At 40.2% G+C, this 27,709-nt stretch overlaps 1 protein-coding gene across 1 annotated transcript; it reads right to left on the bottom strand.

Annotated features, from left to right (window-relative positions):
* Nucleotides 1-10,030: 10,030 nt before the first annotated feature.
* Nucleotides 10,031-23,104, bottom strand: Slc25a31 (solute carrier family 25 member 31). Its single transcript, XM_057757209.1, has 6 exons — nt 22,873-23,104; nt 16,818-16,945; nt 14,587-14,704; nt 13,501-13,655; nt 12,215-12,340; nt 10,031-10,380 (listed from the first exon to the last, which is right to left on the bottom strand). Exons 1-6 carry the CDS (start codon nt 23,102-23,104, stop codon nt 10,180-10,182), a joined length of 960 nt encoding a protein of 319 aa, XP_057613192.1. The 3' UTR covers nt 10,031-10,179.
* Between the last annotated feature and the right edge of the window lie 4,605 nt (nt 23,105-27,709).

The raw sequence follows: 27,709 nt of genomic DNA on the forward strand, positions 1-27,709 counted from the left end.
TCCTCATCATGATCTTGACCCCTTTGTTCATATAACCAGAGGAAGGGACTTTTCTGGAAATGATGTGCCCAGTCAATTCAATTCTTTATAGTATCTTTCCACTCAGATGAAATTGATCTTAACGAAGCACAAATTAGCTCATAACTTTTCAGCTGAGTAGGAAGAGAGCACATTTACCCACATGTACCTTGTGAAAGCCCTGTGCGGATGTTAGCAGTATCTATAGCTACACCCACCCCTTATACCTGTACCTCTACAGTGGCATCGCTGGTCAGGGGGTCCTTGAGTCACTAATAACAAGGGACATCTGTACAGTGCTCCACTCACTTGGATCAAGATGATCAAGACTACAGAATTCCACTTTATTAACCAGGCCTGCAGTCCTCAATCGGTCCCCCAGACTGTCTCCATCACCCAGACACTGCACTACACCCAAAGGATTATATCTGTATAGAGTTTGCTATCGGTGGACAGGCATTATCCCCAAGTATTACCTCCAACCTAAGTCATGGGAGCTCGGGAAATTCCCTATCTATGAAATATATTAACAAGTGCGCCTAGCTATCACAGTCAACTTTTTTCAACATCTGGGAGTGGGGTGGCTGTTCTGGGTGCTGGCTACAGCTGGAACTAACTAAAACTCAAGGAGCTGGGCACACATGTGAGAGTCAAACCATTGGCAGTGGGAAGAACTGCCATTAATCCAGACCTTTTGAGATGGTGCGGTCTGGGCCACACATGAAAGAAGGAAGTCCTTTGTTCTTTGTCTGCTTGCCCTCGATCTGGCGGGCAAGTCCATTCCTTCACTGGAATTAGAGCCTGGTTCTTTGGGATTCTGGAATATACTAAAGACCAGCTGAGACACCCAGCCTTATGGCCTCAACAGCTACTGGATTGTTGGACTTTCTGTTGCCATTATTGGAGCAGCAGGACCACAGCCTTTAAGCCACTGTTCTGTTCCTCCAGAGAATCTTAATATAGGAAGTCTCATGAACACATACAGTTAGCAAAATTTCTCTGGAATGTAGCAGGCAACATCCATTCCGGGTAGCAATTAGCATCTGCTGGTTTTGCCTAGGCCTTGTTCAGCTCTCCATTGCTGCTCACCATCTTTCAGTAGTTCCTTACCATCTTCAGCCGGTGAGTGTAGGAGTACTCCAGATTGAGCCTGCATCTGTGACCGCACTGCCCCATGCTAGCACGGCCACTGACTGACATGGAGTAAATTGGCTGCTTTTCCACAGGTCATTTCATTTGGTAATAAAAGACTCAAATTCTTCATCTTCAGACACCCAGCATTATATGGGATGATTTTTCTTTAAAATTACACTGGGAAATACACTGAGGGAAACTTAACCCACAGAAGGAAGGGTTGAAACAAAGCGATTTTCTAAGGTGTGAAGACAGGTGGTTGGGAAGGTGGAAGGTTTCCAACTATAATCCCAGACCTATCAGGCCCCGAATTATATAGTCAAGTCCTTACACGCTATAGATTTATATTTTGAGTCTGGGTCTCAATCTGTGTCCCAGGTGGGCACTCAACCTGTGATTCTCCTGCCGCTCCTTCGTGTGCTATGATTTTGTGTGCACCACCATGCTTGGCTTAGATAGAAATACCATCTGTAGTGTTAACATATCGTAATCTAGTTCCCCTCTGAAGAGAAAAATCATCTCTAGAGCTTGGATGGGTCAGCCCAAGGGAAAGCACCTCCAGGTGATGGAGGGAGACGGGACTCAGGTGGGAGGACGGATGTGTGAAGGCACTGTCAGGGGTGGGCAGAACTGCTTGCTTACCTGCTAGTGCACCTTGGCTGATGCAGGAGGTGGAGAAGCTGCATCGAGCCGCTCTGAGTGACTCACCTGCAGGCATGTGCAGGAGACAACAGCCTGCCCCTGTGCAGTATTTATATTCCAAGTCATGCAAGCATTGCAGACAGGTTTTCTGTTCTTGTTAGACAACAGCTTCTGAACTTAGCACATTTTGTGTGTGTGTGTGTGTGTGTGTGTATGTGTTGTGTTTAATTTGGAGTTTCTGCACCAGGCATTGTGAACATATGTATGCTCTAGATGGTGGGTGCCACATGCTTGCATCCTTATCCTCCACTTTTTCCTTCTTAGTCAATGTAGTTCAGGCTGTCCTTGAACTTGTGGCAATTCTGTCCACCTAAACACTGGGATTCCAGGTGTACTCCCAGTGTTCATAAGCATTCCTCAGCACTTTTCAGCTTTACTGGATAGTACTGGAGCTGGAAGGCACGAGGAGCTTCAATTTCAAGTCCCCAGTTCAGCCAGAGCTGAAATTCCTATTTTCATGTGGGTGTCAAAACTACCCTGGTGTTGGCACTAGTATTTTTTTTTTTTTTTTTTTTTTTGATTTTTCGAGACAGGGTTTCTCCGTAGCTTTTGGTTCCTGTCCTGGAACTAGCTCTTGTAGTCCAGGCTGGCCTCGAACTCACAGAGATCCGCCTGCCTTTGCCTCCCGAGTGCTGGGACTAAAGGCGCGCGCCACCACCGCCCGGCTGGCACTAGTATTTTTAAAACCTACAAGTGGCTGCAATGGTCACTCCTACTTATTTCCCAAGTCTTACATATCTTCCTCCTTCCTTTTACTAAGAAACTACCCTCAAGCCCCTTTGAATATAATTTATCTGTTTATGGGAGATGGACAACCATGCCAGAAAAATCTGACATATTGGTGCTTCTTGGCATACACGAGAGTTGCATGACCCAGAATCTTTTTCAACTGGAGTAATGCTTTGATTTGCTATCTTGTCTCTATTCTCATTGCCCTCCCCCGTCCCCACCAATTACAGAGCCTACCTGTCCTCCTAAAGCACAGATTTAATTTTGGTAGTTTTTAAATAGTGGTTGTCCACTGCCTGAACATTCAGCTCTGTAAATCAGAGTCCTTCATTGCTTGATTCCCGTGGGGTTTGGATGCGTTCCCTCCAAGGTGTCCTGAGTCGTGCCCTTAACAGGTGACAAGGCCATGCGGGCTCCTGTCTCATTAATGGAGTCAAGGGCCCTATAAACAAAGTGTCACATGGTTTAGAGGCTGCTCCTGCCTGCTCTGCAGGACACAGCAGCACAGCTGCTGCCTTGGGCGTCAGGCGGCAGAAGTGCGGAGGACAAGCTCTTTATAAATTATTTGGTGTCTGTTGTCCTCGCAGAACAAAGTGAACTGATCTCTCACTCTCCTGACACGTTCTTTGCACCAGCTGTTTAATTTCCACTCTCCGGGCTACTTGGCATTGCCCAAATGTGAGCTGACCGTTTCAAGTTCCTGGGCCATTATCTCTATTGAGCACTGTACCAACTTCCCATGTTTCAAGCCAACACGGTGTAAGACTCAGTTTAAAGTCATCAGGCCTTCCTTTGCTGTCTGCTAGCTGATTCTGTTTCCATTGATAACACTTGGTACCTTAATCTTTTCCAGTCTACCCACCATTACTACCTCTATCCATGCTGAGTATAGAAGGTATCTGGTTTATATGCTTCATACTAGTGAAGTCTTAAGTATATGAGTAGTTTTGAAATAAATGGGAAATCTATCCTGTAATAACTGCTATAAAAAGGATTTGCATAGAAGTTTAAAAAGCTTTCATATTCAAAAGACCAAAACTGAGGCAGGTGATGGTGAGACACGCCTTTAATACCAGGAGGCAGAGGCTGGCAGATTTCTGAGTTCCTGGACAGCCAGGGCTACAAAGAGAAACAGTCTAGAAACCAATAAATAAATTAAAAATGAACAAACAAAATGCCAAAAGACCAGAAATGGAGTGCCACTTTTGTAACAGAAACCCTTTCAAAACCTAATAAATAAGTAGCCTACTAATTTATCTTTCTAAGAATAGGGCCCCCACTGGTCCGCCCAGCTCCACCAACCCACAGGTTAAGTGTCCCACCACGACTTCTGCACTTCCGGACCTGTCCAACTCCTGCCGCACACATCATAAAAAGGGAAACAGAATGGAAATCAAGACAGTTTGTCTCCTCCAAAAATTACTAATCCCTTACTAATGAACATCAATGAGAACAGCCTTACAGAATTTCTAAAAAATTAAAAGAATGATTAAAACTGAACTCAAGAAACTCAAAGAGAATACAAAGAATGAATGACAATAATACAAATATAAAAATAGAACTCAATAAAGAGAATTACTGATGAAAAGTCAAACTGAAATGATGGGAAATAGAAAGTTCAGTACGCCAACTGGGAATGATATTGGAAAGCCTCTACAACAGATGGATCATATAGAAACAGTCTTGGGACTGGAAGGGAAAGTAAAGGAACTGGATCACTCAATAAAGGTCAATGAGAATTTATAAACAAGACATGAGCAGAATGTGGGAAAGTTTTGTGATATCATGAAAAAACTAATCTTTAGATTATGGGCAAAGAAGAAGACTACCACATCAAAGGCATAGAATATATTTTCAGTGGAATTACTGAAGAAAAACTCCATACTTAAAAGAAAGAGATGCCTATTCAGGGACAGGAGGCCTACAGAACCCCAAACAGAGAGGTGCAGAAAAGAAACTCCTCATAACATACTACAGCTTACATATTAAAAATTCAGAATAAACAAAGGCTTCGAGAGAGAATGGTCAAGTTACTTATAAAGCAAGCCCTTCAGAATAACAACTGACTATGAATCAGAAAATGTTAAAGACAGAAGAGCCCAGAAAGATGTATTTCTAGTTCTGAAAAATTATCATTGGCAACCTAGACTATTATATTTAGCAAAGCTAGTTATTAAAATCAAAGGAGAAATCAAAACCTTCCATGATAAAAACTGATTAAAGAAATTTATGACCACTGACCCAGCCCCGCAGAGGATTCTAGGAGAAACACTTCACTCATGGCAGTCTATAAAAAAGAGGTCATAGAAAACATCACAAAATTAAGAAAATGACAGGAATAATGACCTGTCAGCGATAATTGAATATTAATGATTTCTATTCACCCAATAAAAAGGCACAGAGTAGCTGGCTGGATCAGAAAATAGGGTTTATCTTTTTGCTGTCTTCAATAAACACACCTTACCACCAATTGTATAGATAAAGGAATGGAAAATGGTATTTCCAGCATGGGCAACTAAGAAACAAGTGGATGTAGGCTAACATCTGACAAACAGACTAAACAAAAGTTAGTCAAAAGAGGTAAGGTCTCTTTAGGCTCATGTAAATAATTATTCACCAGGAGGATAATTTAAACATGCGTGCAGCAAATAAAGGTGCACCCAACTTTGCTGTGGGAGCTCCTTCCATTCCTTCAGCCAATAGACTTTAAGATACCAGTCCACTTGGGCATGGCCTCTTATACTATAAATGCAGCTATAAAGCCTGTGCTCACTCTCTTGCTTCTGGCTCTCACTTCTGGCTGCTAGACTCTGTTCTTGTTCTCTGTTCGTGTAGAGGATTGTGATCTAGGACAGTGATCTGTAAGTCTCCCCTAAATAAATAACCCACTATTATACTTAATTCTGAACTAGTGTGAAATTATTTTGTATCTTCCGCCATCACAATTTCATTTGGAAATGTACCCCAACACAGTGATTCTGGGTTACTTCAATATTCCAGTCTCGTCAAACACTGGTCATCCGAACAAAAATGAAACAGAGAAACATTAGAGTCAAACGGACCTAAAAGATACCAACAGAACATGCTACCCCAAACTTGAGAATACACACCATCTCATCAGCCCATGGAACTGTCTCCAAAATTGATCAAATATTTAGGACATGAATCAAGTCTCATCAAATACAGAAAACAAATATCATCCTGCATGCTATCTGACGCAATGTATTAAAAGCTAGATGCCAGCACAAGAGAAACTAGAATGTATACATATAAACTCATTCAGACTACATATATCATTGGATGATAGAAGGGCCACTAGTGAAATCAGAAGAAAAAAATTTAAATCCTAGAACTGAATGATAATGAAAACACAGTAACCCAAAATCTATGAGGCACAATGGAGGCAGCCCTAACAGGGAAAGTAGTGCTAAATGGCTACATAAAAAAATCTGAGTGGTCGCAAAGTAATAGCAACGAGCATGTAGGCCCTAGAACAAGGGCACACAACACTTCAAATAGCAGGTGAAGCAATACTTCAAAATTAGAGGTAAAATTAATGAACAGAAACGAAAATGAGAATCAATGAGACAAAGAGTTGGTTCTTTGAAAGAGTAACCAGATGGGCAAACCTTTAGCCAAATTAACTGAGAGATAAGGAAAGGGAGGGAGCAGAAGGGAAAGAAGAAGGGAGGAGGAGATGAAGTGAGAGAGACAGGAAGAGAAAGACAAGAGTGAGCATGTAAATCCAAATTAATAGAACTAGGAGAGAAGAAGGGACATATTACAACAGAGACTGACAAAATTCAGATTATCACAATGTATTTTTAAAATCTTGGAGAGGCATGATGGCACAGGCCTTTAATCCCAGCACTAAGGAAATAGAGGCAGTGGATCTCTGAGATAAAGGCCAGTCTGGTCTACAGGGCTAGTTCCAGGACACCCAGAAATATACAGAGAAACCATGTCTCCAAAAACAAAAACAAAAAATTCATATTCTAATAAACTGAAAAATCTTAAATAGATGAATTGATAGATACATATGACATACCAAAGTTAAACCAACACCAAGTAAATTTTAATCAGACACATAACAATACATAAGTTAGAAAAAGTAATTTATACCACCTCTTTAAATTCCAACTCAAAAATGTCCAGGCCAGATGGATTCAGCAGAGAATTCTACCATGCTCTCAAAGAAAAACTAACATCTAACCCTCCTTAAATCATGCTGTAAGCAAGGAATGGCAGGAACACTTTTCAGGTTCTCTTTATGAAGCCATTATTACCCAGATACCAGAAACTAGATAATACCCAAATAAAAAAGCAGAATTATAGGTCAATCTCCCTGTGTTCATCACAGGGAAGCTAAAAATACTTTCAAACAGAATTGAAGAACACATCAAGTTGGTTTTATTACAGAGATACAGGGGTGGTTCAACATACATCCATAAAATTCAATAATATATCAACAAAGTCCAGCACATGAGTATAGTCAAGAAGAAACTATATTAGACGTAGACAAGGCACTTGACAAAAATCCATCACCATCAATCCCATGATAGAGTTCTGTAGAGTTAAGGCATACAAGTGACATACAAATATGGTATCTTCACAAAATGAAACAACACACAACAAACCCAGAGATGCTCTAAGCATTTCTATTGCAAACAGTAACAAGACAAGGACATCTATCCTCTTGAGTCTTATTCAATTTAGTAACTAAAGTCTTTACATTTTTTTGTATTATTTTATATATACTGGTGATTTGCCTACATGTGCACCCCTGGTATCCAGAGGTCAGACCAAGGCACTGGACCTCCTGATCTGGTGTTAGATGGGTTGTGAGGCACCTCGTGGGTGCTTGCAATGGAGCAGCCAGTGCTCCTAACCACCGGGTCATTCTGGCCTCAGTGCTTGAAGTCATACCTAGAACAGCAAGATAAGAGGAGGTAAAGAAGATGTAAATAGGAAAGGAAGTCAAAGTATCCTTATCTGCAGGTGATATGACTACAAAAAAAAAAAACCTTTCACAACTGATAAACACAGTCAATAAAGTAGCAGAGTACAAAATTAACACACAAAACCCAATAGCCATCTTATATCCCACAAGAAACCCAGCGAGAAAGAAATCAGGAAAATAACTCCAGTCACAACTGCCTCAAAAATACCTTGGAACAAATCTGACCAAGAAGTGAAAAACATGTACTATGAAAACTTGAAGGGATTGGAGGAAGAAACAGAAGAACATACAAGATGGAAAGACATCCCGTGTTTATGGGTTAGTAGGATCAGTACTGTGAAAATGACCATTTTATCAAAAGGATCTACAGAACCAGTGCAATCCCCACCAAAACCCCAATGCAATTCTTCACAGAAATTGAAAACACTAATCACAAAACTCACACAGAAACACAAAAGACTTGGATAGTGAAACAAGTCTTTAAACAATAAAAATGCTGCTAGAGGTATCATCCCCCTGTCAAGGTATGCTACAGAGCTGTAATAATACAACCTGCATTGTACTGGTGTATAAACAGGCACACTAATCAATGGAATACAATTGAGGACCAAGACATATAAACCTTTGCTTTTATAGCCATCTGATTTTGAGGCTGGAAAAAGGACAGCATCTTCAACAGATGCTTTTTAAACTGGGTAGCTACCAGTAGAAGAATCAAACCAGATCCTTATCTCTCACCCTGGAAAAAACCTCAAGCTGCCCTGTGGGTGCTGGGAATTGAACCTGGGACCTCTGGAAGAGCAGCCAGAGCTCTTAACCCCTAAGCCATCTCACCATCTCCATCTCCTGCCCCTGAAAATATTTTAATGTTTAACATATTTAGTCATTAGGGAAATGTAAATTAAAAACATTTTGAGATTATCTTACTTCAATCAGAAGTTCCAAGAAGAGACAAAATGCCAGTGTAATTGTGGGAGAATCGCACCTATTTGTTGCTGGCAGGTGGGTGTGCGGCCACCGTGGAAATCATTGCTTGTGTTCTTCAAAAAGCTGCATCTAGACCACATGCTCTACCTATGCATTCCTATTCCGAAGGGCATCTGTTCTATTACAAAGACACTTGTTCAATCATGCTCACCGTTAATGCAGTCACAGTAGCCAAGAGATGTCCATCTACTGTTGAATGGAGAGTGAAAACACGCTCTACATATACAAAATGGAATACTATTCTGTTGTAAAGAAGAAAAACAAAATCGTGAAATTTGCAGGTAAATGGATGGAACTAGACGTAATCATTCAGACTGAGGTAACCTAGATTCAGAATGACAATGATGTCTTCTCTTATATGTGGCTGCTAGATTTGAATCTTCTAATATGTGTATCTGAATTTGAGTACCCATAAAAGGCAGGAAAACTAGTAAGGGGCAATGGCAGGGTGGATTTCAAGCAAAGGGAGACAGAGAACACACGGTTATGAATGGGGAAAAGGGAATATGGACCAGGAAGGGTTAAATGGGGTGGAGGATGAGAGGGCAGAGCAGAGGAGTGATTATGGTAAGGGACTTTGAAAATGCCACATGGAAGCTTACTACTGTTGAAGCTTCCTAAAAAATTACACAGACACACATAGACACGCAGACATACAGACTTGAAATGGAGTTATTCTGTAATGAGGAGCAATGCCTCCCTCAGACACCACAGGCTACCAAATAAAAACCCCAGAGCTAGGTACGGATTACCTCTTTTCAACCTCCTACAAAACCTTGGAAAGAGTACTTACCACATCTCCTTAGAGAACTATTTGTTCTGAGACAGGGTCTCTCTGGGAATCCATGAATCTCTATGACTTGAACTCTGGATCCTTTTGCATCCGTCTCCTAAAGTGCTAGGATTATGGGCATACTCCACTGTGCCCAGTTTGAGGACCATCTTTTGTTGGCTAGCTGTAATTAAGCCAGCTCCATGTCAACAAACATGTGACTATCATGTCCTTATAGGTAAAGTCTGTGTGTGTCGGGAAGAAAAGGCTCATTACAATAGTTTTGAACTTGCTTTATTATTAATACAGAATACAAAATCTAATGTTGAAGGGAGATTTCTTGTTTCAAGATATACTCACACTAGCAAGACTAAACATTAGCAAAGTTTCATATAGTCTGATAGAAACTGTAAGTGCTAACAGTCATGCTTGAGATGCATTAACAGTTGCTGCAGAAGAAAGCCGATTTATGTAAGAGACACTGATGACAACCCTTGATAAATGTTTAGGAACTATTTATCATACTATACAATTTGTGAAAGATGGGATTACAGCTGTCCTAAGCAAACAAAAATTTAAAGATACTTTTATTTATCAGATTCCACATTATATAGTGTTTACAAGTGTAAAAATCTTTTTTAACAGAAGTAACATACACTATCTATAATAAAATGCCTTACTAAATGATTCTGGGTCTAAGTGGGAAGAAACCCATTTTGTTCTGACTTTTAATACTAAAATCTTGAAAAAGTATTTTCTTTATTGCAGAATAAACACTGTAAAAGACATTGACAGTAGTAACACACTATCAAAATATATACAAATGGCAGCTATGTATTTTCATGTTTTTTACATTAGAAATATGCATATTCTCAATTTAATCTCCTGATGAACTACCTCCAATATCAATGTTGAGAAATTCTTTGATTTTATCATATAGCACCAACACCAAGGCACCCCCTGTACCACGAAGAATGTTGGAGAAGGCACCACGGAAGAATGCAGCTGTTCCTTCATTTTGGTATATTTTCACAAAGCAGTCTAAGGTTCCTTTATACTGCCGTTCAGACTCACCGCTCTGTGTAAAAGACAATTTTCTATTAGATTATTATCTTTAGGACATCAGCACTATGAATAAAATCCATGCTGTGCCGAGCTAATGAGAGTATACTTAATACCGCACCGAGGGAATGAAGACTGTTGGCATTTACAGAAGCACTGCCCATATGCTAGATCTGCCAAATGTTAAAGGATAACATCACGTAAATCTTGGTTTAATCTCATCACATTTCAATTAACTGAAAAAAATATAGATCAAAATTATCACTAGAAAAATACCTGTTTGGGGATTAGGATTTTTTTTTTTTAAAGAAAACTTGGAAAAACAAATGGCCCCAAGACTCTATATTAAATCTGTAGATGAAGTATGAGTGATAAAGGGGCTAAAAAGATTGAAGAGTTTTAAAAGTTTAAGAAGAAATAAAGTAAGAACAAGTACATAAGCACCAGTTATAAGGGAAAATAAACACAGCGGAGTATGTGATGGAGGAGGTGGCTCAGAGCTTCCTCTAAGTGTGAGAACCTGACTTCAGATCCCCAGAACCCACTTAGTCTGAAGTCCTAGGACTCCTATGGTGAGATGGGGTGGAGGGTGGAGACTCCTGGAAGCTCAACGACCAGCTAACCTGTCACAGGCAGGTAAGCAAGAGCCCCTGTCTAAAGCAAGGTGGAAAGTGAGGCCTGGCACCTGAGGTTGTCCTATGACCTTTGCATGCATGTCTGCACTCACACAGATAAACACACGAGCATGCATAAACACATAGATTTTTTTTAAGTCAAAAGATAATGAAAACAATAACGTGGAAAGTTAAATAAGTTCTTTAAAATATACTGGGGGAAATTTTCTGTAAGTAATGTTTTAGAAAAAGAATGACCTCCAAATTATTAGAAATTTCAAGGACAACATAAATGCAGATGGATCAGAGATTTTGAAGAGTTACATATAACAAAATTTATGATAATTATTTTTAAATCTCAGAAAACAGAGAAGCAAATCTACCAAAACATAATTTACAATTTCCAGGAAAGTAAGTTCTAAAGCTATAGAATCAGTGCCTCAGAAATACAACTGTCAAAGCTGCTGTCACAAGGAAAGCAGCATATTCCACGGGTTCTACTCCATCGTCACTGAGATTCTGCTATCAGGAGGCTGAATCATATCACCTTAGGCAGTGTGCATTCCTAGGTCCTTTGCACGTTTCTTTTTAATCAGTAACTGTGTGTCTTCAGTACAGCACTATGAGTTTGGGTGCAGGTTCTATTTGTACCACTAGAACTTAGTGTAGACTAAGCAGTCAAATGTTTACTAAGAAATGAGTGTAACATGAAAGAGATAGAATAAAGTTTAGACATTTATGTTTAGAATATAGAGTACATGAAGTAATATTTCAAAGGCCCTAAGTTTGATTCCCAGACCTAAGTTTGATTCCCAGAACTCATATGGTGGCTCACAACCATCTGTAAATCCAGTTCCTGGGGATCCAATGTCCTCTTCCTGGCATCCTTGGGCACTGGGCAAACAATGGGTGCACAGACATACATAAGGCAAAACATCCACACCCATCAAAGAATAATTATTCCAGAAAAGTTTAAAAGATGGGATATTCATGTAATCTCTATTACTCCCTCCCCTCCACACTCTCAGACATTCAGGAGCAGAAGGCAGTTTTGTCCTCACAGTACAAAGGAAGAAACTTTGCTGGCTGCTGGCTCTTTTACAGCAGGAAACAATACTAGCTGGAGCAAACGAAGTAGAAAAATGAACTTTGCCTTTCAGCTAAAATGTTTCTGAAATCCACGCATATTACATCTGCATGTAAGACACAGATTCCGATAAACTTATAAGTCTTTACCTGCATCATCATACGTCTTCTGACCGTGTCAAAGGGATAGGAGAGAATTCCAGAGCAGGTTGTCACGATTTGAGCAATGATAAAAGAGACAAGAAACGGGGTTTCCTTTGGCTTTGGCAGTAAGCCCTAGGAGAAAAATGTTATCAAGTAATTAATCTACTTTTCCAAAGTATCTTAAATTAATTCAAAGGATATTTTTTATAAATACATGAAAGATGATGAAATTATATTTAAAAACATCTGGAGCTGAGAATGTAGGTCAGTGGTAAAGAGTTTGCCTAGCATGTAGAAGGTCCTGCATTTGATATCCAGAACCACAGACCAAACCAAAGCTAGCTGGAGTTCATAACAGGAGATTGGTAAGAAAAGGTATGATGTTCACACATGATGATGCTTCAGATTTATGGAAATAAAACATATAAGATATGTTTTAGAAACTATTAAAATTAGACTATTAATGGCACATAAAAAAAATGTCAGCATCCACTGACCAAAAAAGGTCTTTCTTATATAACTGAAAAATAATATTTGATGAACAACTTGAAAGTTCCATGCTGGTGAAGAAGCATCCCCGACTGTCACTATTGAAGGCGATAACATGCACAGGACACTGTCTGTGATCACACATGCATTTGAGATACAAATTCCAATAATAATAGATTAAGCTAAAGTAATCTTTCTATACCACAATAATAATATTTAACTACATTTATAGTATTAAGAGGGGAAGAGGAGTAACATGCAAGTCTAGTATAAAATCCCTCTTAACTTTTAATAGAAAATGCTGATAACACTTTCATTGATTCTTTTTGGAAACATGCAACAGTGGTGAAGAGCAAAGATGTTTTGCTTATCATTTAATAATTTAATCCAACAATGGCAAGTGGTTGAACCAAGCCATTTAATTAGCCCTTCCTTAGTTCTGACACTGATTATCTGCATATAAAAAGTGATAATACAATTAAAGTACATCAGCAGCTAGAATATGCATTTTTACCTACAGAAGATGCAGAGGCTCAACCAGCACACTTTCCATGGTATCTTGTTTATTATGCAAAAGCCTTAAAAACTTCCTTGTTGAAAAAATGTTCATGTAAAGTCTGTTATAATAGTTAAAATTTAACTGAATTATATTCATACAATTGTCATGTATTAAATAAAATTTATTCTCTACTTTATCATTTATTTTGCCTTGTGTAAATAAAGTGTATGTTAATTAGAATATACTAATTAGGATAAAAAGAACAAACCATGTATCTAACAGCCATTTAAAGTCACCAAATTACCTTAACGGTGTCATAAGCTCCAAAATAAGAGGCTCGGTAAACAATGATACCCTGAACGGAGACACCAAACCCTTGGTATAGACCAATAATTCCATCTGACTTTGCTATTTTCATGATGCAGTCACCTAACCCCTTGAATTGCCGTTGCTCGGGACCTAAAATAAAGCAATTAAAACTCTAAGTAATATTTATATAAAACATCTTAATCAAAGTAATAAAATATTTTAAAGATTCAAATGATCTGTGACTTCTACCCAGAAAATTTTCTGAAGGACACAAGCAGTCTTCCCATTCATTCAAGGTTGTAGGAAGTATTTTAAAATAAATTAACTGAAAATATTAATCTCAGTCAGGCAGTGGTGATGCAAACCTTTAATCCCAGCACTCATCTCTGTGAGTTCAAGGCTAGCCTGGTCTACAAGAGCTAGTTCCAGGACAGGCTCCAAAGTTACAGAAAAACCCTGCCTTGAAAAACAAAAAATAAACAAACAAACAAAAAGAAAATATTAATCTCTTACTAATGTAAGCAGTTTGACATGAAATATTTAGGAAGAAACAAAGAAAATCTCCAGAGTTACAGCTGTTAACCTCACCAAAGAAGAACCACCATAAACAAATAAGGAATATAGAAGGGTCTATGAGAACAACAGAAAACTCACTGGCAAGCTTTGGGCTTACTCATTTGTTAAATGTTCATTTCGATTTTCTCTTTAAAAAAAGAAAGAAACAAAGTAGATACTGTAAGCCTGATTACTACATATTTGGTTCAGAATAAATTCTGTAGACTAGAAACTAGAAAGATGGCTCAGCAGTTAGGAGTGTTTGCGGTTCTTCCAGAGGACGAGTTCAGTTTCCAGCACTCATGCTAGATGGCTCACAAGTGCCTGCAATTTCAGTTCTAGGGGACTGAACACCCTTTTCTGGCCTCTACCAGCACCTGTATACACGACAGTTACCCCCCACACACACACATACACACATACACATAAATAAAAATAAATCTCAAAAAACTGTTACATTTGATAACAAAGTTGATACACATGGCTCAAAGCACAAAGGCACAGTTAATACTTATAAAAATTGTACCTTTTCCAATATCAACACCTAATCGGGTTCTGGCAAAATCTAGTGGATATACCACACACAAGGATGTTGCTCCAGCAGCCCCTCCAGAAGCCAGGTTTGCTAGAAACCACCTCCAGAACTGAAATACACAAATTAAAAAAGCATTAACCTATTGAATATGACAGTTAAAAATAGCTAAACCAATTTTCAAAAAGATTAAAAAGCAACCCAATATCTATAAACTTCTCTTATGAACATATATGACAACATACAAAACATTTCCCTCCTATCCATGCAACCTCTTCCCCCATTATGTTCTCATGCTGGGGACAGAGCCCAGGACAGCAACATCGGCTTATGAGAATAGAACAGATTATCTAAACTGGAGCTGTTATGGAAAATGCAGGATACAAGGTCTTTGTAACCACAAAATAGAGTCAAGTGAAAATATCCTAGCCAAATTCAGTTTCCTGCTACATTCAGTCCTAATATTTTTAAAATTAGTTTTAAATCTTAGACTGTTTTGAAACTCCTAATTCTATTTTGACCTAGAATGCCCTTCACACTGCTTTTCATAAATAAAAACAGTTGTTGAATCATGCTTTAAGCTCTATTTCTTTCATGGCATCTTTCCTCTCCAGCCCTGTAAAACTATAACCTTATATGGTCTATAACCATATTCTCTTTCTATGAATAATTAAAGATGAATCATAGGACCAAGATTCAAAATGTGTCACTACATTCTAGTGTTTTATTTTAAAATTATACTTAAAACTTTTTCAACCGTAGTTATTTATATATACTTATATTCCTACAGATTATAATTCTGGAGACCAAGATTATTGTTGTTTAATACATTTAAATACACTTTATACAATTTATCCTTGAATACAATTCAATGGTTGGATTCACAGAGTTAAAAAACCCAGTTTTAAAACATTTATATGACCTCCAAAGAAATTCTATATCCCTTATAAGTCATCCTCCCTAACGCCTCGTGGCCTAGGTACCTATCAATATTTCTATCTCTATAGTGCCAATAGTGGAGATTCCATATGAATGAAAAAACATAGTATGTGATTATTTGTGGTAGTTTTTTCCATTTGATAATGCCTTGAGGTTGATTCATGCAGCAACATCTATCACTACACTTCATGCTGTTGAACTGCCCAGTGAGTGCTATCTGGATAGATACATACTTTTTCTTATCATGTGCTGCTGGACTTCATGAACTAAAATTCTGTTGAAGATTTTTTTTTCTCTCCTATGTGCTCATCAGGGATACTGCCTTATTTTTTGTTGTATTCTTTTGATTTGGTATGATGGTGTTAAAGGAGGTGATTTTTAGTCTATTTCTAGTTATTAAAAAGTTTACTATACTATTAAACCTCCCATACCCTTCCGTATCTTGTTTGCGATGTTTTTGTATGTGTGTGTTCATATGAAAGTCAAAGGACAACTTTGGGTGCCATTCTTCAGGGGCTATATACCTTGCATTTTTGGGGTGGGGTTGGTAGACTTAGGGTCTCTTACTTACCCCAGCCAGAGTTCACCCATTAGGCTAGGCAGGTTGGCCAGTAGACCCAAAGGTATGGCTGTTTCCCTTCCCCAGCATGAGGATTACTAGTGCACACCATCAGGCTCCAACTGTTTATTAAATATGTGTTGTGAAGCTTAAACTCATCCTGTTTGTGCAACAAATATTTTGTCTACTGAACTATCTCCCCAGCCTTACTCCATCTGTTTGTTACATAATTTTCTCTTGGCTTGACCCTTCTTGTCTTAGCTTCAGTGCTGGAGATTAAACCCAGAGTCCCACAGGCAAGCTTGTGCTCTACTACTGGACTACACTCCAGGAACTCCTCTCATGCTTCACTTCCATAAAGGAAAAACAATAATAATAATAATAGGGAATAAGCAACCCCAGTGGTAGGTAATATAAACCTGATGGCTGTTTCTTTATGCTTACAAGAAGCAGGAATTCTAAGATATGAATTACATTTAATGCTTACTCTGGGAAATAAAGCCTTGAGACTAATGAACCCTGAGCTACTAAAGCTAAGAGATTTCAGGAAATGTGTTGAAGCTAATATAATTTTTGTAACTTACTACATATGCTAATTTGTCAACATTTAATGTGCCCATTTCTATTTTTACAGCTACCAGAGTACCTTCACTCTAATTAAGAAGTTACAGGTAAGACAAATTCAATAGTTTCTTAGAAAATTTTAGACATATTAAAACATAATTACCTGTTTTTCTTTATTAACTCCAGACATGAATAGTTGTTTGTATTTGTCCTTAAAAGCGAAATTTAAAGCTTGTGTTGGAAAGTATCGAATAACATTTGCGAAATTGCCACGCCAATAACTTAAAAAACCTACAGAATCAAACACATAAATTCATTTTGATTAGTAAACAATGTGTTTTAACATTTTTACTGAAGGAAGAAACAGCAGCATTAACTATACAGTCCATCAAAATTTTGTTCATCTCAAACAGAAAATCTAAAGAACTTATCAAAAGTATCAGCAAGCCGGGTGGTGGTGGCGCACGCCTTTAATCCCAGCACTTGGGAGGCAGAGGCAGGCGGATCTCTGTGAGTTCTAGACCAGCCTGGTCTACAAGAGCTAGTTCCAGGACAGGCTCCAAAACCACAGAAAAACCCTGTCTCAAAAAACCAAAAAAAAAAAAAAAAAAAAAAAAAAACCACCAAAAAAACAAAAAAAAAAACACCAAAAAAAGTATCAGCTAAACAAATACAGGACTTGTCAATGGGAAAAAAAGCAGAAACCACTAATAACTTCTGGTCTCATCCCTAAACCTTGATGCCAGTTCCTACAGTAACAAAGTTGTTATGTGCTAGTACAATGCACCAAACAAACAGACTCACTTACTGAATAACACATGCGACCATGAGAATTAAAAGGGGTAACAGAAACCTATATCCTCTTCTTTTTATGTTCTAGAACCACTTTGAAAGCGGGCTAGAATTTACAGAAAAGGAAGAAGGTGATGCTCGGTGGCAGAAGAAGAGTTGATCAGTTTATTTCACGGTAAGTCTCTCCTAGTCTGTCGGAAGTAAATAACCCCACCTCAGTTCTCCAGGGACTGCCCAACCCTCATTACGTAACATCTAGAGCTGTCCTTATAGTCTAAAGTTTCTCTGGAAAATGACTCACCCATAATCTTGATTATTTTCAGCAGATAGCAAACTGTCAAGTGGCTTGACTGTGTACTTTAAATAGGGCATCTCTAGTTCTAACCAGGAGAATGCCCTAAATCAGGTCTTTAAAAATAATTCAAAAGACCGTGATTTCATAAAATAAAATGTCTTCTTATCTAGGACTTGAAAATGGGGAGAATGCAAATTAAAACCACAGTTACTTTGGATCTGTTACAACAGCTACCATCAGAAAGACAAGAATATTAGTTAAGTACATAGGGAAAAAAAGAACCATGTAAAATGTATGAGATTCTCTGCAAACTAAAAGCAGAACTACCACAGGTTCCACATCCCATCCCTGAGTACATATATAGAGGAGCTAAAACACGATGTTGAGATATCTGCATTTGTATGTGCAGTGCTACACACAACAGTCAAGATACAGGGTTAGCCTACGCTCCATCAGCAGATAAATTAAGAAAATGCAGAATATATACATAACGGAATTACTGTTCCTTAAAAGAAAAGGTGTGGCACTTACAACTATGAACCCACAGCCAGACATTATGTGGAAAGATTCTACATTAGAGGTCTTCACTGGGTCCCTCCTCCCTTCTCTTGGAGATTAGGGAGCCCCTTGAAAGATGGGGATGAAATACTGCAGGAATCAGAGGAGATGGAGAACACCAGGAGACCATGACCCACTGAAACAACTAAGCAGGACTCGTGTGGGCTCACAGGGACTGAAGGGACAAGTGCGGGGCCTGCAAGGGTCTGCACCATGTCCTCTGAGTATATGTAGCATGATGTTTTTGTGGGACTTCTAACAGTGGATGCAAGCCTGTCTCTGTCTCTCTCCACTGTTTCTCTGTATAATAACCCTGGCTATCCTGGAGCTCACTCTGTAGACCTGGCTGGTCTCCCCTGTGCTGGGATTAAAAGTGTGTGTCACCACTGCTCAGTTGTATCTCTGACTCTTTTGCCTCTTATTGGATTGCCTTGTCCAGCACAGATATGAAGACTTTTGCCTTGTCTTATAGCATCTTGTTTTGTCTTGTTTGGCTATCATCTCTTGGAGGCCTGCTCTTTTCTGAAGGGGAAAAAGGGGACGTATCTGGGGGCAAGAGAAGAAACTGTGGTCAGGATGTATTTTATTCAAGAAGAATCTACTTTCAATAAAAATAAATGAACCTGAGGATAATATAGTAAATGAAATAGGAAAGCATGGAAAGAAAAATGTCATATGTTATCATTTATATGTAGAATTTAAAAACATTTAACACAAGAATATAGTAAAGTAGTGGTTCCCAGAGGCTGGGTAGGCGTGTATCTGGTGGTTAAGTGGGCAAAAGTGAGATGTTGGTTACACAGGGTGGGGTGAATGAACTTTGGGTTTCTAACACAAAATATGGGAATTTTTTTTAAGCAAATGAGACAAACATAATAAAAGTAAGCAAATAGCTCCCCCTGGGATGGGAGGCTCCCAGATCTAGGGACTCACAGGATGGAGACTAATACTAATACGACTTCAAGTTCATAACAGAGCAAATCATAAACATACTGAAAACACACAAAATGCTTTAATTATACATGGTAATTATATGTTAACTTGTTTGAGTACCACACAGTAGAGAAAAATAATGACATCTTGAAATTTGCAGGCAAATGGATGGAACTTGAAAACATCATATTCAGTAAGGTAACCCAGACCCCAAAAATAATTATTATATGTACTCACTCATAAAGTAGTTTTTAAACATAAAGCAAAGAAAACCAGTCCACAAATTACAATCCCAGAGAACTCAGACAACAATGAGGACCCTAAGAGAGACATACATGGATCTAATCTACATGGGAAGTAGAAAAAGACAAAATCTCCTGAGTAAATTGGGAGCATGGGGACCATGGGAGAGAGTTAGAGGGGAGGGAGAGGCAGGGAGGAGAGCAGAGAAAAATGTAGAGCTCAATAAAAATCAATTAAAAAAAGGAAAAAATTTTGTGAAATTAGACAACAGCAACAAAGAAAGTTGTTCTAAATTACTGAGGATGGTGCAAAATTAATTTGATGTATTTCTAATGGTACTTAAATTCTTATTAGTTAATAAAAACTTTCAAAAACAGAGATACACATTTGTTTTCTCAGAGTCTGACCTCTGGAACAAAGAATTCACCGAATGAACCCTGAGTGTGTAAATGACACTAAGTGATATTTAATTTTCTGGTCACAGTCACAGTCACACACTGACACCACACTGGCATAGAATAAGGTCCAGAAAGCACATTTTGGTAGAAGCCTTTCCAACTAAACAAGGGAGACTGAAATTAAAAAAAAATTAAATTAAACCAAAAAACTGGTTTGCAGTCACATGAGGAAGGTGCTGTCATCCCATTGTGAGCTGGCTCACACACATTTGATCATGTTGGACATGGCTGATTCAGATCATGAGTTATTCCCCGTAATTCTGATTACTATATCAGATGCTCATTTCACAAAAGAACAGAAGAGTCCTGTAGCTTTGGTTAACATACCAAATACAAATAAAAGTTTTCATGACAAAGGTATCCTTAAACTAGCAGGAGAGCCAGAAGGAGCATCATATCTGTAACTAAGGGTGGGTCCTTCTTCCCTCCTTCCTTTCTTTCTGAGAGAGGATCCTACTAAGCAGCAGCTCAGGTGGTCCTTGAACTTGGAGGAGTCCTCCCGACCCTTGGATTTCATGTTATTGTAATTTAGGATTACATTCCTCTGAACTGTACACACAAAGCTTCTCCCATAACATTTCAAAATGCCTCTAGATGGCAATACTCTCCCTGCTGTGAGGTATCCTGATGCTTTAGTAACAATGACCCACACAGAAGAACAGAAAATTTCTCAAAGTTCTGCTTATGACTACATCTTGAAAGGTAAAGATATGAAAAGCAGCTGCGCTGTGGTGGCGCACGCCTTTAATCCCAGCACTAAAGAGGCAGAGGCAGACGGATCTCTGAGTTCGAGGCCAGCCTGGTCTACAAGAGCTAGTTCCAGAACAGGTTCCAAAGCTACAAAGAAACCCTGTCTCAAAAAAACCGAAAAAAAAAAAAAGATATGAAAACCAGAAAAATACATAGAATTAACCCAAATTACAAGAATCAAATTTTGGGGGTTATATTTTAAAAATAAAAAACATTTTTAAATTAAAAAAACCCTCAAAAATTTCTGTTAATCTATCCCCTATATTCTACTCAGCAGTCAGGAAGAGTTGCAACCACATCTCTAGAAATAAAGTAACGTTCCTCAATCCCTGTTTTCTTTTTTCAAATGGTATGTTTTAGTATGCTGCGTGGGCTGTTCCCCAACATTTTAGCTTAAACAATACCACATTTGGATAGAGCCCATTGTTCTATTGTTTTACTTCGAGAAAACTCTACCACAGACCTAGAAGCAAAAGAAAGGATTGTTCTGGAGTTGAAGTCACTTCATTTCCTCTTCTGAATAAAGGATAAATCTATTTTCTTCGTAAAAATCTGTACAGGGTTTTCAACAGAACCCAAATATCTGAATGGACACAAGCCTTCTGCTAAGCTGATTATCTATCATGGGTCATTTTCGGCAATGGCTCATGAAGGAGTTTCACTGTTTATTTTATCAAATCATTTCGGTATTAAGAAAAATTCCATCCCTAAAAAAAAAAAAAACCTACAAACACAAGTAAAACTGATCAGTTTATGTATTTTGCTTAGTGTTGTTTTTTTTTTCCCTGTTTAACTCTGATAACATAAATCATGTTAGGATTGATGAGATGACTCAACAGATAAAAACATCTGTTGTCAAGCCCACTGACCTGAGTTCTAACCCCAGGACACTCACAGAGTGTCTGCAAGTTATCCTGATTCCATATCTGAGTCATGGCACACATGAATGCAAACATGAAGACACACAAAGTATGTTTTTAATAAAAGTTCTTAGAAGTTATACTAAAGCACCATTTGTCCTAATTACTGAATCTTGCCCACTCTGCAATTCTGCACAGAGAAGCCTGCCTTGTAGGAAGGCCTGGTCTTCAGTGGTTCTCCAAAATAAGCAGAGCTTTGTGCTGATTAGGCAGCAGACTACTCAGAGGCTACAAGCACCCACATTTGTACTTCTCAGAAGCTTAGTGCTTCAAAATATAACAAAGCCACTTGAATACTAATTAACATAAAGCATCTTGAACCCTGGGAAGTCATACATTTTATTTTTCTGGGCCAGGCACAAGTGTTACTCAAAGTACAATTACTGATATAACAGACCTACGTGGAAAATGCAGGCTAGGGTCTCACCTGCAAACAGGATTAAGAAACAGACCTGTAATCTCAGGGCTCTCAAAAACAGGCAGAAAGATGAACTCAAGTTCAATTCCAGCCTGGCCCTTAATAGTGAATTTCAGGCTACCAAGGGCTGCAGAGACCCTGCCTCAAAAGTCTATGCCCTTACACACTCAGCAACAACCCCCCACCACCTTCATCGCACACCAAGAAACAAAAACAAAAAGAAACATCTGCTAGGCTGTAGTGGGCAGCTCCCCCCACCCTACACACCCCCTCTTTCTGATTGACCCTCCCGCAGCTACCTCCACCCTACACACCCCTTTCTGATCGACCCTACCCGCTCTTCTGCATCTGGGCCACCTCTTCTCTGGAAAACTAACCCCTTCCTACTGAGTAACCCAATTTCTCTGTGCCAACCTTTCTGGTGTCACCTCAACCTTTGAGTGAACCCTAGTTTGGATAATCTCTTTCCCCTGGGTTACCCCTTTTCTGGAAGACTCCCCTCCCTTTCCACTGGATCAATCTTCCTCTGGTCACCTCTGGATGGACCCCCGCTCCTGATCTAGAAGATATTTTCCTTACTGCCTCTGGACTGCTCCTTCTGTGACCACCCTGCTCCCTAAATGACTCTCTTTTCAGGGTATCTGCTGTGTCGCTCTCTTCCCCTAGATAGTCCCTCCCCTGGTCACCTCCCATGCACGATCCTTCCTCTAGGTGACCCCCCCTTTCCCCGGGGCACCCACCTCTGGACCACCCTTGTCACCTCCTCCTTGGGTGACCCCCTTTCTCTCCGGGTCACCCCTCACCCCGACCCGTCTCTGGGACGCGGAGGCCAAGGGTGGCACCATACGCACCCTGCTCGCGTGGAATGCGCACCAGGCAGTCCATCATGCCCTTGTAGCGCGCCTCGGGGCTGATCTGCTTGGAGGATGCCTGCACCTGCAGCAGCAGCTTCACTCGCTCGATGGGGGCCACGGCTGTCTTCGACACGGCGGCCGCGACGCCGCCGGCCAGCAGGTCCTTTGCGAAGGACATGGGGTCGAACAGCGCCTTCTTGGAAGAGTGCTTCTTGGAGTCGCTCGACATGCTGGACAGAAGACGGACAACCGACGGCCGCAGCGCCACACCGACACCCAAGCCACAGCGACGAGGACCGGAAAACCGCTTCAGCTTTATCCTGGCGGGAAAGTGGCGCTAGGGATGCCGGGAGAACAGCGCATCCGGCGCGGGCCTGAAGAGCTGCGCAGGCGCGCCCAACGGCCTTGCCGCCTGGCGTGGTGCACGTGACCCCAACACGTGTTTCCCAGTGCGCGTGCGCAGTGTGCAGCTGCTTGTCCGAGGCGCGGGGGCGGGGCGCAGGGGGCGGGGAACGCCCACCGAGTGCTCCTGATGAGCGGAAGGTCCTTCTACCTAACCGTACCCCGAGATTAAGTGCATCTGATTCGGGAGCCACGCTGCAGCCCGCTGCTGCATCCGTGTAATGCCGGCAGGTGCAGGCACTCTTGGCTTCATAGCTAATGTGAGGCCAGCCTGGGCTACGTGAGCCCGTGGTTTAAATAGACATCACGGCCTGCTTTAGCGGGGACCATTGGTCCAGCTACCCTGGACATCGGATTTGCCGTTTCCTCCTCAGAAGTCAACATGTTCCGCTGCCGTATTTTATTTAAACTGAAATTGCTGTTGAATAGTGATTCTCGATTGAAACCGAACATTCAAGGGAGATAAGACAGTGGCGTTGGATTGTTGGATTCTTGAAATTTGTGTGTTAAGCTAGGCCCTAATCGTTAAGTCAGTTTTTATGGAAAATCAGAATTCTCTTCGTAGTCCCGGCCTCCCAGGAACTAGCATGCAGACCACGCTGGTCTTGAACTCAAAGAATTCTGCCTGCCTCTATCTTCAGAGTACTGGGATTAAAGACGTGAGCTACCATGTGTGGGGCTCCCTTTGGGGAGTTCTGTTTGCAGGTTTAATAACCAGTGACTTTCTAAGACAGCAATTCACAAACTTTTTTTTTCCTCCACAAACCTCACTTTTAAAACTTGCTAAAGTCTATAGAAACTTTTTTTGTTGTTATTGTTGCTAAATATGCTGACAAGTACCATATTAAAGATCTTTAAAAATGTTAGCTTGGCGGTGGTGGTGCACGCCTTTAATTCCAGCACTCAGGAGGCAGAGGCAGGTGGATCTCTATGAGTTGGAGGCCAGCCTGGTCTACAAGAGCAAATTCCAGGACAGGCTCCAAAGCTACACAGAGAAACCCTGTCTCCAAAAACGAACAAATATACACGTAATCAGTTAAAATAATGAGAAACCTATTGCAGAGTACATCAATAAATTTTGAATTATTGTATTTCGGTTTTCAAGAGAGGGTTTCTTTGTGTAACCTTGGTTGTTCTGGAACTTACTCTGTAGACCAGTCTGGCCTCAGATTAGAGATCTGCCTGCCTCTGCCTCCCAAATGCTGGGATTAAAGCCGTGCCCCACCACGTCCCCTGAATTATTATTTTTAAATTTGTGAGCCAGTATCTTACTCTAACCTTGGCTGGCTTCCAATTTATGGCAAAATTCCCAGTTTAGCCTCTGAGCCGTAAGCCACCGTGTATAGCTAAAAGTATAGTTTTATTTATTTTTTTAAAGTCCCTTGGCAGCTTCATATATTTAGTGAATCTTAGTTGTTTTCACCCTGGTTACTTGCATGAAATCATGGATTTGGCCTTGAGAGGCACGCCATAGGATTTTCTGGTTAGAGTCCATGGCTCCTGGGCTACTGCGTACCTTTCAGTTCCCGAGATAGTCAAGCATTAACTTAGGCAGTGAAGTATTCAGGCTGCTGTGTGATTCTCTGGGTTCCTTGGAAATTAGCGAAGCATATAGGGGCTTGGCAGGACACTTGGTCTAGCAGGTTAACAATTTATTTTTTTAATTTTATTATTTTATTACGTATGTAGTGTTCTGTCTGCATATATATGCCTGCATGCCAAAAGAGGGCACAAGATCTCACTATAGATGATTATGAACCACACCATGTGGTTGCTGGGAATTGAACTAAGGACCTCTGGAAGAGCAGCCAGTGCTCTTAACTTCTGAGCCACAGGTTGACATTTAACTCATGGAGTTCACAGTTGGGTGACAATGTTGCTGGCTTTTCTCCCCAGGCAGCCTACATAGTAGTACCTTCCTGCACTATGGAAGCTACCTACCAGGTAGGAAGTCTAAAAATACATTTTCTGAAATTATACACACACACACATAATTATATATATTATTAAATCAGGTTTTATGGAAAAGTCAGGTTTCTCTTTGCCACTCTAGTCGTTCAGGGACTAGCATATCTACATCTATCAATTATATATACTATATAATTATATATATATTATATATTATTTTTAATAATATAATATAATTAACATAATATTATTATATTATATACAAATGTAATTATATATAATAGTATTGTTTTATACTTTTGAAAATTTAATACTTGACAAAAGACAGTTGGACTAAACATTATCACTTTGGTTTTTGGGCAATATTGCACATGCAACCCCTAGAAAATTCTTTCCATGTATCAGTAGGACAGAAGCTATGATGCTTTTTTCTTCTATCTAGCTTTTTTTTTTTTTAATCAAATATACCAGACCCCACTATGGCAGCATATACATCTTCCGAATTGCTTTTTAAAGCATATTTGATGCTTTTCAGTAAATACAGAGTCTGGGCCTTACCTTTTATTTGGGACGACCTACCAAGAACCTTGAGATACTGCTCTAGGGTGGATGAGTTTTAGCTGCTTTGAACACAGGAACCTAATTTCTCACTGGTATCTTAAGCACGCTATTACCTTTCTAATTTTGTATCTAGGCATTCAGGCCAGGATCACAGAGCAGGAATTTTGTTAACATTTTGATGTCTGTCTATGACGTCAGCTGGCAAGTTCTCCTGGTCCCATGCATTCCCATCCGCTTCCTCTCTAGTGTGGCTCATCTGCGTGTGTTCAGTCTTTATATTTAATAGGCTGCCTCTGGATTAACCTTCCTAAAGCAACCACTTTAATCATCACTCAGATTTTTTTTTTTGCAGCTAATCTTATCAGTCACACTGATTTCAAAACTCTTTGTGATGCCCACTGCTAATTCCAAAAGTGAGCAGCCCCTTTTTATTTGCCAAGACCTATAGCGAAATGTTTCAGTCTCCTTTAAGTAATGAAGTGTCAACAAGAATGCTTGCAATGTGGGTCTCTGTCTCTATCTCCATCCATTGCCAGATGAAGGTTCTATAATGATATGCAAGATATTCATCAGTATGGCTATAGGACAGGGTCATTTCAGGTTCCCTCTCCTCAGTTGCCCAAGGTACTAGCTGGGGACCTCTCCCTGGACACCTGCAAGCCCCTCTAGAGTCAAGTCTCTTGCCAACCCTAAGATGGCTCCCTTAATTAGGATATATACTTCCCTGCTCCCATATCCACCCTTCCTATATCCCAACCATCCCATTCCCCCAAGCTCCCCCCATCCTCCCCTTCTCACTTTTCTCACCCCATCTCCCCTTACCCTGTTTGGATGCTCACCTTCCTGGATCTGGATGGGGGGGGACCTTGGACTTCCACAGGGCAGGGAATCTGGACTGTTCTTCAGACTCGAGAGGGAGGGGGAATGGAGTAGGGGGAGGGGGAGAGGAGTGGGAGGAGGGGGAGGGAAATGGGAGGTGGGGAGGAGGCAGACATTTTTTTCAACAAAATAAATAAATAAATAAATAAATAAATAAATAAATAAATAAATAAGAATGCTTGAAAAAGTTTAAGGGAGGCCTTAACTTCAACGACTCTCCAAGTAAGCCTGTATTTTAAGATCAGGATCTATCTCTGGCCCTAACGGACATGGTATCTCTGACGACATAAAAACAAGTCCGCTGCCGTCAGGGCCGTTTCCACTGTCCCACACTCCACGCTCATGTTCGGTGTGACAGCTGACAACAGGATTGCTTATTCCTTTCTGTATCCTCATCTGCACCCAGTGGCAGAAGACCAACAGGAAAGGACTTCCTTAGAAATGTCACCTTTTGACACCGAGACCTAGTCAAGTTCTCAGTCTAGACCTGAAACAGACTGGTTCGAGACAATCTGCTGATCAAGGACAGAGAGTCTTACGGTTTATGCAGCTATAAAACTACTTGGGCGGGGTCTCTGTGCTGTTTACTCTTCTCTCTTCAAGAATTAGCGCAGTTCCATCTTCTCACTTCAGCAAATCCTTCCCAGGCCACCACGTTTACCAGCTTCACACCACAGGTTCTTACTCCCCCCCCAGCCCCCCGTTTGCTTCTCCTTGCATTCAGCAGAATACTTTATCATATTTTGGTCTCCCTCTGCCAGGGGAACACAAACTCTGTGAGGGCAGAAAGCCTTACTATTTGTTCGCTGCTGTCTCTGCAGTGTTTGGCAGTGTGCAAAAGTTCGGGAAGCATTTGTTGGGTAAGTAAGTGTAAGCAAAGGTAACACAAGGAGAGCAAGATGGTTCAGTGAGTTAGGGTAGCCACTGCCAAGCATGAAGCTCCATCCCTAGCACCCACAGAGTAGGAAGAGACAGTAAACTCTGCCATGGTGCTTGTGTGTGAGCACATGGACACATGCTTGTACACACACACAATGCAGTCATTTTTAAAGACAGTTTATAATGCAAACAAACCTCCAAAACA

Source organism: Chionomys nivalis, chromosome 24, assembly GCF_950005125.1.
Source record: "Chionomys nivalis chromosome 24, mChiNiv1.1, whole genome shotgun sequence".
Lineage (NCBI taxonomy): Eukaryota > Metazoa > Chordata > Mammalia > Rodentia > Cricetidae > Chionomys > Chionomys nivalis.

Excerpts from the sequence above, each read along its gene's own strand:
- Slc25a31 (XM_057757209.1), bottom strand. The coding sequence starts at position 23,104 with ATGTCGAGCGACTCCAAGAAGCACTCTTCCAAGAAGGCGCTGTTCGAC. Across the intron at positions 13,656-14,586 it reads AGGTGTTGATATTGGAAAAG|GTCCCGAGCAACGGCAATTC; the intron begins GTACAATTTTTA and ends GCTTTATTTTAG. Across the intron at positions 12,341-13,500 it reads GAGCTTATGACACCGTTAAG|GGCTTACTGCCAAAGCCAAA; the intron begins GTAATTTGGTGA and ends TTTTTCTCCTAG.